The sequence below is a fragment of the Octodon degus genome, unplaced genomic scaffold (genome assembly GCF_000260255.1).
Source record: "Octodon degus isolate 3935 unplaced genomic scaffold, OctDeg1.0 scaffold00027, whole genome shotgun sequence".
Taxonomy (NCBI): Eukaryota; Metazoa; Chordata; class Mammalia; order Rodentia; family Octodontidae; genus Octodon; species Octodon degus.
The window spans coordinates 15,324,166-15,336,270 of record NW_004524603.1 but is presented as its reverse complement, the minus strand read 5'-3'; the positions used below and the strand labels follow the sequence as shown (position 1 = coordinate 15,336,270).

At 39.4% G+C, this 12,105-nt stretch overlaps 1 protein-coding gene across 8 annotated transcripts in view; it reads right to left on the bottom strand.

Moving 5' to 3' along the window:
* Braf (B-Raf proto-oncogene, serine/threonine kinase) overlaps positions 1–12,105 on the bottom strand; it is a 175,666-nt gene that overhangs the window by 22,101 nt on the left and 141,460 nt on the right. For 7 of the 8 annotated variants that reach the window (XM_023712827.1, XM_023712830.1, XM_023712825.1 and 4 more), the window contains 3 exons: positions 8,777–8,823; positions 7,956–8,074; positions 3,895–4,026 (listed from right to left, as the gene is read on the bottom strand). In XM_023712827.1, coding sequence (XP_023568595.1) covers positions 3,895–4,026; positions 7,956–8,074; positions 8,777–8,823 — 298 coding nt within the window. The remainder of the gene's footprint in view (positions 1–3,894; positions 4,027–7,955; positions 8,075–8,776; positions 8,824–12,105) is intronic. The other variant, XM_023712829.1, reaches the window with a different exon arrangement.

The following is a 12,105-nucleotide window of genomic DNA, read 5'->3' as shown; positions in this document are numbered from 1 at the left end:
TTTGTATGTTTTATAGAACTGAGTGAGTGCAGAGTGCAAAGCAGGAATTTCCACTGAGTTGGGGGCTGATTGATGAAGGAATGGCAAGAAGGGACAAGGAACAGTCTTTTGTGCATAAATTCACAGGCAGGAGATTCATGTGATGCACATACACAAAATGAGTCCTTTGATTTAGAATTCTAGGACTAGCTGGTCTCAATCTATACACTAGGTACTACTGCATTTTCCTCTGAGTACAGTATTACTGGAGGGGGTGCTGCTTATTTTCAGTATCAAACAAAACTGCCTCAACAGAACTGTAGACTATGCAGAGAATAGTGCCTCTGCTTTATTAATCTTTGAATCCCTTTGTGTTGCAGTGCTTTGTCTATAGTAGGTATTAAAAATATTTTTGTTACAATAAGTTGCATGCTGATAAGGGTGGTACATATCATTTTCTGTTACTTTTTTATGGTGCTGGTAATTTAATCCAGGGCCTTGTACAAGCCAGGCACTAAGCTACATTCTCAAGGCTTTTTATTTTGGTACAAGGTCTTACTAAATTGCCCAGGCTGGGCTCAACCTTGGGATACTCCAGGATACGCCTCCAGAGTAGGTGGTGTGCCATCACACCTGGCTCATTTTCTCTTTCTTGAGATCTTGTGCTCAGAACTCAGCCATCATGCTAGTGAGACAGACCAAGCAGCCCATGAGAGGTGTTCATGGAAAGACCCATGTGTTCTCTGAGGTCCCCATCTGCAGCGCTGACTGAGCCTCAAGCTGACAGCAAGCACCAACTTGGCAGGAATGTGAATGAGCCATATTGGAAGTGGAACATTTTAGCACCCAGTCAAACTACTTCAGCTGAGATCTTTGACGTATACAAACTTTCTTCATTAGAACAACTCAAACTGAGGATTCATTTAAGTCCCTACTTTCTGAGCAATTTGTTATATACAAATAATAACTGGATATTATTATTTTATTCTAAAGTGAAAGAGGAAAGGGTAGGATGATTGGAGAGGAAAATGGAATGAAAAAGAGGGGAAAAAAAAGAGAAAAATGATTTTTCAGACTTTTAAAACTAGGGAAAGTGAGGACAAAAGAAAGGTGTGGTACTTTACAAAGTAGTAACATTGAGATGGTCATTCTTCCAGACCAGATGTGGTCTAGAGAGTTGAAAGGGCTATTTTGGTAAATTTCTGATATTTAGAAATGAAAGGAATTATTTAGTCCAATCTCTATTTTCGTAATTGGAAACCAAGCAACCAAGCAACCAACCAAGCAACCGGGAGAGGCAAAATGAGCAGGTGATGAGCTCAAGGCCTGTCATTAATTCTCTCTCACCACTTTACCAGTACTCTGCTTTGAATTTAAAGGCAAAACCTGCCCCTCAGAGTACAGGGTGAGAATGGAGAGCAGGGACAGAACAAGTTATGGCTGTGTCTAGATGTCCCCCAAAGCCTCATGCAGTCACAATAGGGTTTTATGGTAGGTGGCTGGGTACAGAGCGCGTGACGCTAAGACTGATTCATGGTGCAGTGCTAGCCTTGAGGGCACTAGGATTAAGAGCGTGAGTGCCACCTGCCCTAAAAGCCTGGATAAGGTACAAGGGAGAGGAAGAGCTGTGCTCACCCCTTGCTTGCTCTGCTACCTTCTGCCCACCATGGACTATTTCTGCACTGTGATGCCTTTCTGCCTTCTCAACCTGTCCCTGCCCGGAGCCAGATGATTATGGACTGAAACCTCTACAAACTATGAGCTAAATAAACCTTTCCTTCTTTAACTGTGGGTGTCAGATATTTTGTCTCAGCAATGAGAAAAGTAATTCAGAATTTATATCTATCGATCGATCGGTCGATCGATCGATCACATATAAAACCTACCATTTCATTCAGTTGGGAGAACATGATGAAATAAATTAAAAGTTCACACCCTTCTGTTTTTATTCTTTGGTGATTCTAAATACTGGAATGCGTCTGAATCACATAAAAATATTAAGTGCTTGAACCCTACCCTATTCAATTAGAATCTGTTCTAGTATATTCACTTTTTAAAACTGTGTTTAGTATAGGGTCTACTGGGTTTCACTACGTGGATCAGACTCGTAGTGATTCTCTTGTTTTCAGCCTCCCAAGTGGGGGGATTACAAGTGTGTGTCCTACCACGCCCAGTCTCAGTCGACCCTCTCAGTGAGCCCTGAGGGCGGGGCTGGCACTGCATGCTGGGGATCGAACCCTGGTAGCTGTCTAAGCAGGCACTTTAGCCTGTTGAGCTATCTGGCTGACCCTATGCTCTTTCTTTTTTTTTTTTTTAGTGCTGGGTCTATAGGGTCTCACTACACAGGTCTGACTTGTGATCTTCCTGTTTTCAGCCTCCCAAGCTCTGGGATTACAGGCATGCACCACCACGCCCAGTCTCATTCACCCTCTCAGTGCACCCTGGGGGTGGGGCTGGCACGGCAGGTTGGAGATCGAACCTCTGACCCCTGCATCTGCCTAATCAGGTACTTTAATTCGCTGAGCTATTTGCTGGCCCTTCTGACCCTATGTTTTAGTAAATTCATTTATAAGCAATTTCCCAGACAATTCTATTGCAAACCATACTATAAAATCTAAATATTCCTTAATTATATTTACATACACTTTTTTTTTGGTACTGGGGATCGAACTCAGAACCTTGTTCTTGCCAAGCAGGCACATAAGCTGCTGAGCTATCTCCCCAGCCCTTATATATACTACTGTAGTAGGTTTGCAGTTTAATCTCTGAAATCTGTCTCTTCACACACACATCTATGTAATCACACATATTTTTAAAATGTTTAAGTATCCAACGTACTTTTATTAAAGACAATTCTCTTTTCTTGGCCAGTTTTAAAAGCTTAAGTAAATTTACTGTGAAAACACAGAAAAGACAAACAGCTGCATGAAGGTAGATACTTCTATTGCTTAGAACATAAGGGACAAAAAGTAGAAACTTAGGAGGGAAAAATTAAAAAAATTCCCTTTTACTACAATTCTAATTTTAGAAAAATCAAACTATAATATAATAGTCCTTCAATGGCTTAAATTTTTTTAAAAACAGTATTTTTATTTTACTATTATTATTATTATTATTATTATTATGTACTTGGTACAGGGTCTTGCTATGCAGCTTGGATTTGTACTGGTCCTCCTGTTTTCAGCCGCCCAAGCGCTGGGATTACAGGCGCGCCACCATGCCTAGCCTCAACTGCCTCTCAGCGGGCCCTGGGGGCAGGGCAGCCCCTGCGCTCTGCTGAGGCAGGTGCTTTAGTCCACTGAACTACCTGGTGGGGCCTGCTATTATCATTTTTTGGAGACAGGGTCTTACTATGTAGTTTACACTGGCCTTGAACCTATGATAATCCTCCTGCCTCAGCCTCCCAAGTGCTAAGATCATAGCAGTGAGCTACCACATCTAGAGATAATTTTAAAAGAATTGGCCATAATGACAAACACAGGCAAGGGGTTCGCTTCTGTCTTAGGCAGAAGCTATCTTTCCCTCAATAAATATTTCCTACTCTTAACCTAATAAAAGACAAACATGGTCAAGTACACATTCTAATAGCGCTGTGCACGATACAGCAAAAGGAGTCAAGGCCTGGCGCTGTGCTACCTCAGCTCATTAGTCTGACTGTGCTATGGTCAGGAGACTTGACGCGCTGCTCGTTAGGGAGCTCTAATTTTCAGGCACATCGTGAATTTCACTTCACTGCAATATTTCAAACGCCTTATTTACTGCTATTACTGTTAAGAGTATGCAAAAGATTTCTGAACCTGGTCACAAAGATCAAGAGATCTATCCTCCATGTTTACCTAGGACTCAAGAGTTCCTCTCTGCAGTTGAGTCTTTATACAAATACAAAATAAACCCTCCAAGATGGTAAAAATGTACCTGGTCCCTGTTGTTGATGTTTGAATAAGGTAACTGCCCAGTCATCAGTTCATATAGAACAATCCCAAATGCATATACATCGGACTGAAAGCTGTATGGGTTTTTATCTTGCATTCTGATAACTTCTGGTGCCTGTTAGAACATAAGAAGAAAAATATTCACCTGAATGAAGACTAAAAATACAAAGTGTAATTCCCAGAGCAATGTGTAATCCTTGAAAACCTACTATGCAATTAACTCTTATTAATGGCCAAATAAAGCCCATTATGAACTCTTAAAGAGGTGGTTTGGGCTAAGACTCCAAAAGGCATCAGTGAGATTTTATAATTTTATTCTTTTTCTGAATAAATACTGTCACTGTTACTCAAATTCTCCCCATGACTTACCCTATGAGTCAGTTCCCACTTGCCATTCCCAACTTAGCAAAGACATGCTAGACCTGTGCTGTTTGGGAGTAGGAGAAACTACTATAGTAACTGTCTTAGAACTGAAGTGTTTCTACTGGCACAAAACATTTTCCTCATCTCAGGGTACCTTAGAAAATAACAGGAGAATTTCAAGGATGATAAACTCATCCCCTTCCAAGGCATGGAATAAATACGTGGTGTAAACAGGCCATAGATGTTTTAATAACTAAAGCAATAGCAGGTAGATCTAGTAATGATTTAAATAATTTTTTGGTTGCTGATTCTTGTACAAAGAAACAGACTAATTCACATTTGCCATACATTTGATACAGTTCAGTCACTGCACTGCATAACTAACCACCAGCCCCCCTCCCCCCGTACTAGGGTTGAAGACTTTTACACTGTGTTACACCCCCAGTACTTCTAAAATTTTTTTGTTTTGAGGCAGGGTCTCAGTAAATCACTTGAACTCTCATTCCTCTTGGCTCAGCCTCCCAGAGTGCGGGTGAAACAGGCATGAACCACTGCATGAGAAAACAGCAAATGACTAGTTAACAATTAGAGCTTAAGAGATTTTTTTCCTTCATCTTGTATTTCCTGGTGCTGTTTCATCTGGAAGGAACTGAAGAAGTTGCAATGGTATTAATGACAACTTCATGAAAACATCAGTTTTGCTAGCAAAGGCTCTACTAACTAAAAATGGCTGCAGGACAAGACAAGCTAAGTAGTCTGGGTAAGGCGGGAATCTCTCATGGATAAAGAATACTGGCACACAACTACAGCTGCAAATCAGAATCATGTGTGGAGTCTTTAAATCTCTCAGGGTCCAGACTGTACCTAGTTCAGCACAATGTTACAACTAGGGGTGGGACTCAAACAATACTAGGGCATATTCTGACTGACAGTCAAAGGTTGTTGGTGGTGAAGGTCACGTCCATTTGTGTTATTTTGTTGATAGTTACTTTTAGTAAGATAGTATAGCACAAAATAAGCTACATATAACTGTGATGAAATGAACAAGCCAGAGTACAAGGCTGGTAACCTGGGCTGGCCTTGAACTTGCAGGGATTCTCTGGCCTCAACCTGCTGAGTGCTGGGATTACAGGTATGTGCCATCATGCCCAGCTAAGCACAGAATATGAATCAGAACTTTTTTTTTTTTTAAATAATACAGGGGGTTGGGCCAGGGAGATGGTTCAGTAGAATAAGCACTTCCCTGGCAAGCACAAGGGCCTGAGTTCAATCCTAGGTTCTGAAAAAAAAAAAAAAAAAAACAAAAACAACAAAACAGGGGGTTGAATCCAGGGGTGCTCTAACACTGAGCTACATCCTTGATCTTCTTATTTTAGAGACAGGGTCTAAGTTGCCCAGGCTGACCTAAAATTTAGAATCTTTTTGCTGCAGTCTCCTGAGTAGATGGGATTGCAAGTATGCACCACCATTCCTAGGAAAAACTGTCTTTTGAAATTTAGTTTGGTTTCTCTATTGTTGGTAGATAGTTTGGTGAAAAGTTGTGCATGACCTATTCACAAGAAATCCAGGATTATTTCTCATTTTAATGACTAATTTGCAAATATCTTTATAAAGGTTTTTCTTCTAAGGTATGAAGACTGCTATAAATAATCCAGAGCACCACATAACTTAGTTCTTTTTTTTTTTTTTTTTTTAGTGGAACCTGGGATTGAACTCAGGCCCTTGCACTTGCCTGGGAAGTGCTTATTCTACTGAGCCATCTCCCCGGCCCCATGTAACTTAGTTCTGACTAAACTCTTCTCTTTTTGTCCGTGGATGGTCCATACTTGTTTCTGAAGGTTGTATCAGCTGAGAAAAATTTTATAAAGGATGAACTCATCTATCCCATTATCAACAAAAAGTAACTAGGAGAAAATATAAAACTTCCTATATAATAACATACTAACATATCTCTATCTCTATCTATCTATCTATCTATCTATCTATCTATCTATCTATCTATCTATCTACTTTGTGGCTGGCTCATCTATCTATCTATCTATCTATCTATCTATCTATCTATCTATCTATCTATCTATCTATCTACTTTGTGGCTGGCTCAGCCCGTGGGGCTTGTGCAGCATATGGTGCCAGGGATCAAACTGTGGTTCCTAGGCTTGTCTAGGCTTGCTTAAGCAGGGGCTTTAGACCACTGAACTATCTTGCTGCTTGCCCCCCCCTTTACGTTATATATATAATGTGAAATCTGAGGTTTTTGAAAAAAGAAAAACAGAGACTTGATTGAACTCATATGCCACTATAGTTAAAACAAACACACACTCGAAACATGTGACTGGCTTGTCTGTACTAACCTGAGGCTCTTCAATCTTAGCAGTTAATTTGGCCCCATTTTTTTAGGATAGGCTGCCATCTTTGTTACAGCAGTGTGCCTTCAAGGAGCTTGGGGTCCAGATTACAGCCATTAATTAGCTTATTTAAATTATTAATTAACACAGTTAAACACATGTAATTTTTTTTTTTTAAACCTGGCTACTTAAAATTACTGAATCTTAGCGCCCTAAACCCACTAGGTCCAACCAACCAGGTTCAATGGGGAGCAGGTTAAGAATGGACAGAGTACCAGAGTGTAGATCTCCTAAGTTCAACAGCTTCTCTTCTACCTTTCCAACTACTCTAATTCCACTTTTTCTCATGAGAAATTGTAGCTCACTTTAATAATAGGGTTACCATGACCAACGCACAATGCTACCTTTGAAAAAAACCCTACACTTTTAAAGACAAAGTTTAGTGAGAATGGTACTGTGATTCTCAGTGTCTGGCTTAGCAGCAGCCAGGAGGATCCTCATATTTGCTTTTGCATTCAATGTGTGGTTTTGATTGAAGGACATGAAGAAAATCTGGTCTCACAAGGAGATGACCTTGTGGGCCTCCTGCACAGTCTTATGGACCCTTTGAGAAATAGGGGTTTACAAATGATTCCTACAGCTGACCTTGCAGTGGCTTCCTGCAGTACCTTGCAAAATTTCTGGTTTTGTTCTTTTAGAATTTCTCTGTCTTCTTTTCCATTAGATAGAAACAGGAATAAAGAGAAAGAAGAGCTGTATAAGACAGCACAAGGATGATGTGGTTGAAATTTGTTTTCTTTTGTCTTTCCTCTTTCAGCTGTCCTGTAGCTATAAGGTTCTTTCTAGCCTGAAGGAAGAGTTCTCTTAGAAAAATCAGGATAGTAGATGTAGATCACACCACCTGCCTTAAATTGTAAACTTTTTATTAATTTTTTTTTAATAACAGGACACACAGACATTTTTTTTAACAGAACATTTTGAACACAAAATATTTTAAAACAATTTGGAGTGAAATTTAAATACCATTTACAAAACATGTATTTTATTTGAAATACTAAAACTGAGTCTATAACATTCTTTTTAAAGATAAAAAGGTTAAAACTATTTATGTTAAGAATAACGCTGTTGTGAACATTGATTTGCTTTGCCTTTTTGGCACCAAAAATCAAACTCAGGACCTCCCACTTGCCAGGAAGGCGCTGTGCTATTGAGCTGTATCCCAGCCCTTTTGGGATTATTGAAAGTTATGAAAATACAGTAGTGGAAACTTTCAAGGAACTCAGCAACATTTCAGGGTCAGAAATGTAATCCATGGAGAGACAGCCTCAATTCTTACCATCCACAGAATGGATCCAGACAACTGTTCAAACTGATGGGACCCACTCCATCGAGATTTCACTGTGGCTAGACCAAAATCACCTATTTTTACCGTGAGGTCTTCGTGAAGAAATATATCTGAGGCACAGAAAGTAAAGGAAAATAATGTATCTCATTTTCCTATCAGAGCAATCATTAGGAAGATTTTAGGTACAAGATCTAGTGTCTATAGTTCTGTAATATGATATGCTTTAAAAATATAGCAGTTTATGATTCTCTGAGGTCAGTAAGTATGTTTTAAACAATAATTAGTTCTAGTTAGCCTCTCTGATCTGCTTTAAAGGTTTTTTAGGCTGAAAATGTGCGAGGACAAACGAGATGTTTTCCTATGCCTATGGGAGATCTGAACACTCTTGCATCTGATTTTGGTCACACAGGCTCAGATATCCTTTAGCACTACTGGGAAAGCTGTAGAGGTGCTTTACGGGAACAGAGATCATCTCAGAGGAGACGATCTGAGCCTGGGCACCGAGAAGAATAAAAAGGTCTCTTACCTTGCTGTTTAAACTAGGAGGTAGGTACAAAACTTATCTGTTTTATAGTGCAGACAGAATATAAGCGAGCAATCAGAAAAAACCTACTATTAAGAAAGCTTCTGATAGATTTTCTTGTAGTGCTCAGTCATTCAGAAACCAAAAGCTAGCTCTACTATAATGTCATGCAAAATCATTTTCTTTACTGTACATTGAACTTAGCATGAAAGCTGTACATAATGTGAAGACAAAATGCAGAAGAAAAAGGATGTTTTCGAACTTCGCAGATAAATTTCAGGAAGGATACTATTACTCTTGAGGTCTCTGTGGATGATTGACTTGGCGTGTAAGTAACTGAAAAACAAAACATTAATGTAACCTGAGTAGGACATAAAGGACTCTGGCCTTAAAATTTACAGAACATATTTAAGGATGTAAAGACTTATTTAGAATCATCGTACAATTTAAATCTGTACATTATGGTTTTACATAATACAAAACGACAAAATGAATTTAGGATTACAGAAACATTACTGTGTACAGGCAAAAATTTTGGTTTCTATTAGAAGACTCTGCTTTTATCTTTTTTTTTTTTTTTTTTTTGTACAGGGTCTCACTACACAGCTCAGACTTGTAGTGATCCTCCTGTTTTCAGCCTCCCCAGTGCTGGGATTACAGGCATGTGCCACCATGACTGGACTCAGTGGCCGGCTCAGTGCATCTGCTTTTATCTTTTACTAGCTCCAAATACAAACCTTTTATTCCACTCAAGCCTAGTTATCCATGTCCTGGAAATACACCTTGACGTGAATCCCACCCCTGTTCAGTGCTTCCCTCATGAACTGTTTCCCCCAGGTCAGCTTTCATCACTTAATACCACTCATATTCATCCATTTAGATGGAAATACAAGTTCTCACTTTTTTTATTTACCTGCTTGCCGGCAGGCACATGCCGCTGAGCTATATCCTTGGCTTCAAGTTCTCACTTTTTTTGGTATTTTTAGTACAGGGTCTATAGCATCTCACTATGTACATCGGACTCCTAGTGATCCACCTGTGTTCAGCCTCCTAAGAGCTGCGATTACAGGCTTGCGCCACCACTCCCAGTCTCAATCCCCATCTCAGTGCACCCCAGGAGTAGGGGGATGGCATGGCACAGCGGGAATCAAATCCCGGCTGCTGTGTCTGCCTAAGCAGGCATTTTAATCCGCTGAGCTATTTGGCTGGCCCTAAGTTATCACTCTTGAATGAAATTTTCTTTCATGGCTAACCCAACTGAAATTCATGTTTTTAAAACTTTTATTATATGAGATTGATCTATAACTTTCAACTCATAGCAGTTACAACAACAGCTTCACTTGTGTTTGCTTTCTATTTAGAATTTAAACTCTGCTAGAATATGTTTACTTCAAAGATGGTAGGATATATCCTTAAAATACCTTATTACAACTGTGAGACACAAACTTGCTCTATAATGGCTACAGTAGACCTACTTTAAAGTCACTCATAGGGCTGGTGAGATGGCTCAGTGGTCTAGAGCACCTACTTGGAACAAGCCTTAGCAAAGCACAGGGACCACGGTTCAATCCCCCAGCACCACATGCCAGCCAGCCCCGCCCCCTGGTGGGCTGAGCTGGCCACACACACACACACACACACAAAATAAAGTCACTCATAAATGTAAACCATCTACGTTTCTGTAAAAACTGTTTTAGTTGTGTTCGCTGAAGGAAAGGGCTGCTCTATTTATCTCCACTGCCTGCTGGGCCAGGCAGGTATGTGAATGTATTATGTCTGCTGAATCAACTACAATAAGATGCTTATAATATTCTACTCAGGTTATTTTTCTTCATTTAATACAAGGGAAAATAGGTATACAAGACTATGAAGCTAACAATGATTACTAAGAAATATGTTCTGCCTTAAATGAGAATTTAAAATCTAAACATAATAAAAATCATGTAATCAGCACTGTTAAAAACAAGTTTTATATTTAGTGGACTAAGCGGCTGCTTAGGCAAGCGCAGAGACCGGGGTTCAATCCCCTGAAACATATGCCATGCTAGTGCTGTCCCTGTCCCTGGGCATGCTGAGCCAGCCACTGAGACCGGGCGTGGTGCTACACACCTGTAATCCCAGCACTGGAGAGGCTGAAAGCAGGAGGATCACTACAAGTCTGAGCTGTGCAGTGAGACCCTGTACTAAATACCTTAAAAAGAAAAAAAAAAATCCCACAAGATTTATAAATAACAGATTATGTATGCCTTCTCATCTTCATTTAAATGTCTTCATTTTCCTAGACATCAAGATTTTGAAACTTTTGGGCATAATTTTTGTTTCAAATTACTATTTATCCAAATTAACTTCTTCTTTTTAGCTACTCTCTCACCTCACATTATTTTCCTTGAATCATTTACCACAATCTGTAATTATCTTGTCAAGACTTTAGCCTGTGTTCTTTTACTACATCATATTGTGTCACTCTTCATTGGAAGAGGATCTAATATTAATTATAGGTTTCATTTGCTTAAAAAGTTGAGGTGACAAAGAAAGATAACAAACAGAGACAACTAGGTCTCAATCAAAACCTTTTCAAGATGAGAAGACCTGGACTCCATGAGAAAGAAAGAGGGTAAGTGGTAATGGCGATGGTGGTAGGGTTAGGTCGTTGAGTTCAGAGGTCCTGCGATCTAGTATATAGGAGAGGTTTTTCTGTGAAGTCAAACCACACCAAGTGGGAGGGGAAGATGAAACTAGGGAAGCACAGTAACTTAGGGGAAGACAAAGGTACTCTTGATAGACAGCATTAATCCTCTTAAATTTGATGCAAAGAAATACAGCAAGGAAAAGTAAGTAAGGTACTTATGGATTGAGGAGAGAATCTCTGGTCAGGTATGTACTGGATAATGATCAAGACATAAATGTGACAGCTCAGCTAGTGTTATTATCAGCAGAAGCTGGATAACGCAAACCTATTCCAGGCCAAGGTGCACACAGCTACAATTTGAAATCATACCACCTTATATTTGGGTAATCTTTTATGGTTAACAAAATGTGTTCCTGATTTTTTTCTCATGCAACAGTTTTCTTTCAGTAATGTTTCTGTAACCGAAGTGGCACAAGAGGAAAAGTTCTGGACTGTATAATGGAAGACCAGAAAGGAACTAATCCCCCAGCCAGAAAACCAGAATGAATGTCATATCCCAATCTCTACATAATTGAAGCTTCAGAGTAATTATTATCCTAAACCATTCAATACAGGCTGAGGCTACAACACATTTTCATAAGCACTGACCAGTTATAATGAAAGATGACAATAACCACATAATTAATTGGAAGTAGGGAAGGGAACAATAAAGCAACTTCACTTCTTATAAATGATGCAGAAATGTATTTATTATTCAGAATGATTGACTGGACCTCCCTCTTACCTTTTCAAGATGTTAAGTAAAGTGTTACAGGTTTACAAGAGAATCAGGTTTACAAGAGCACTAGGAAAGAACAAACACGCTATCAACTACACAAATATTCTTGTGGCAGGATTCTCTGAAGAGTAAGTATTCATCTAAAGGATCATATAATCTTGGAATTGGAAAATTATGTAGTAAAATTTGTTCTCTATACTGTTCATTTCAA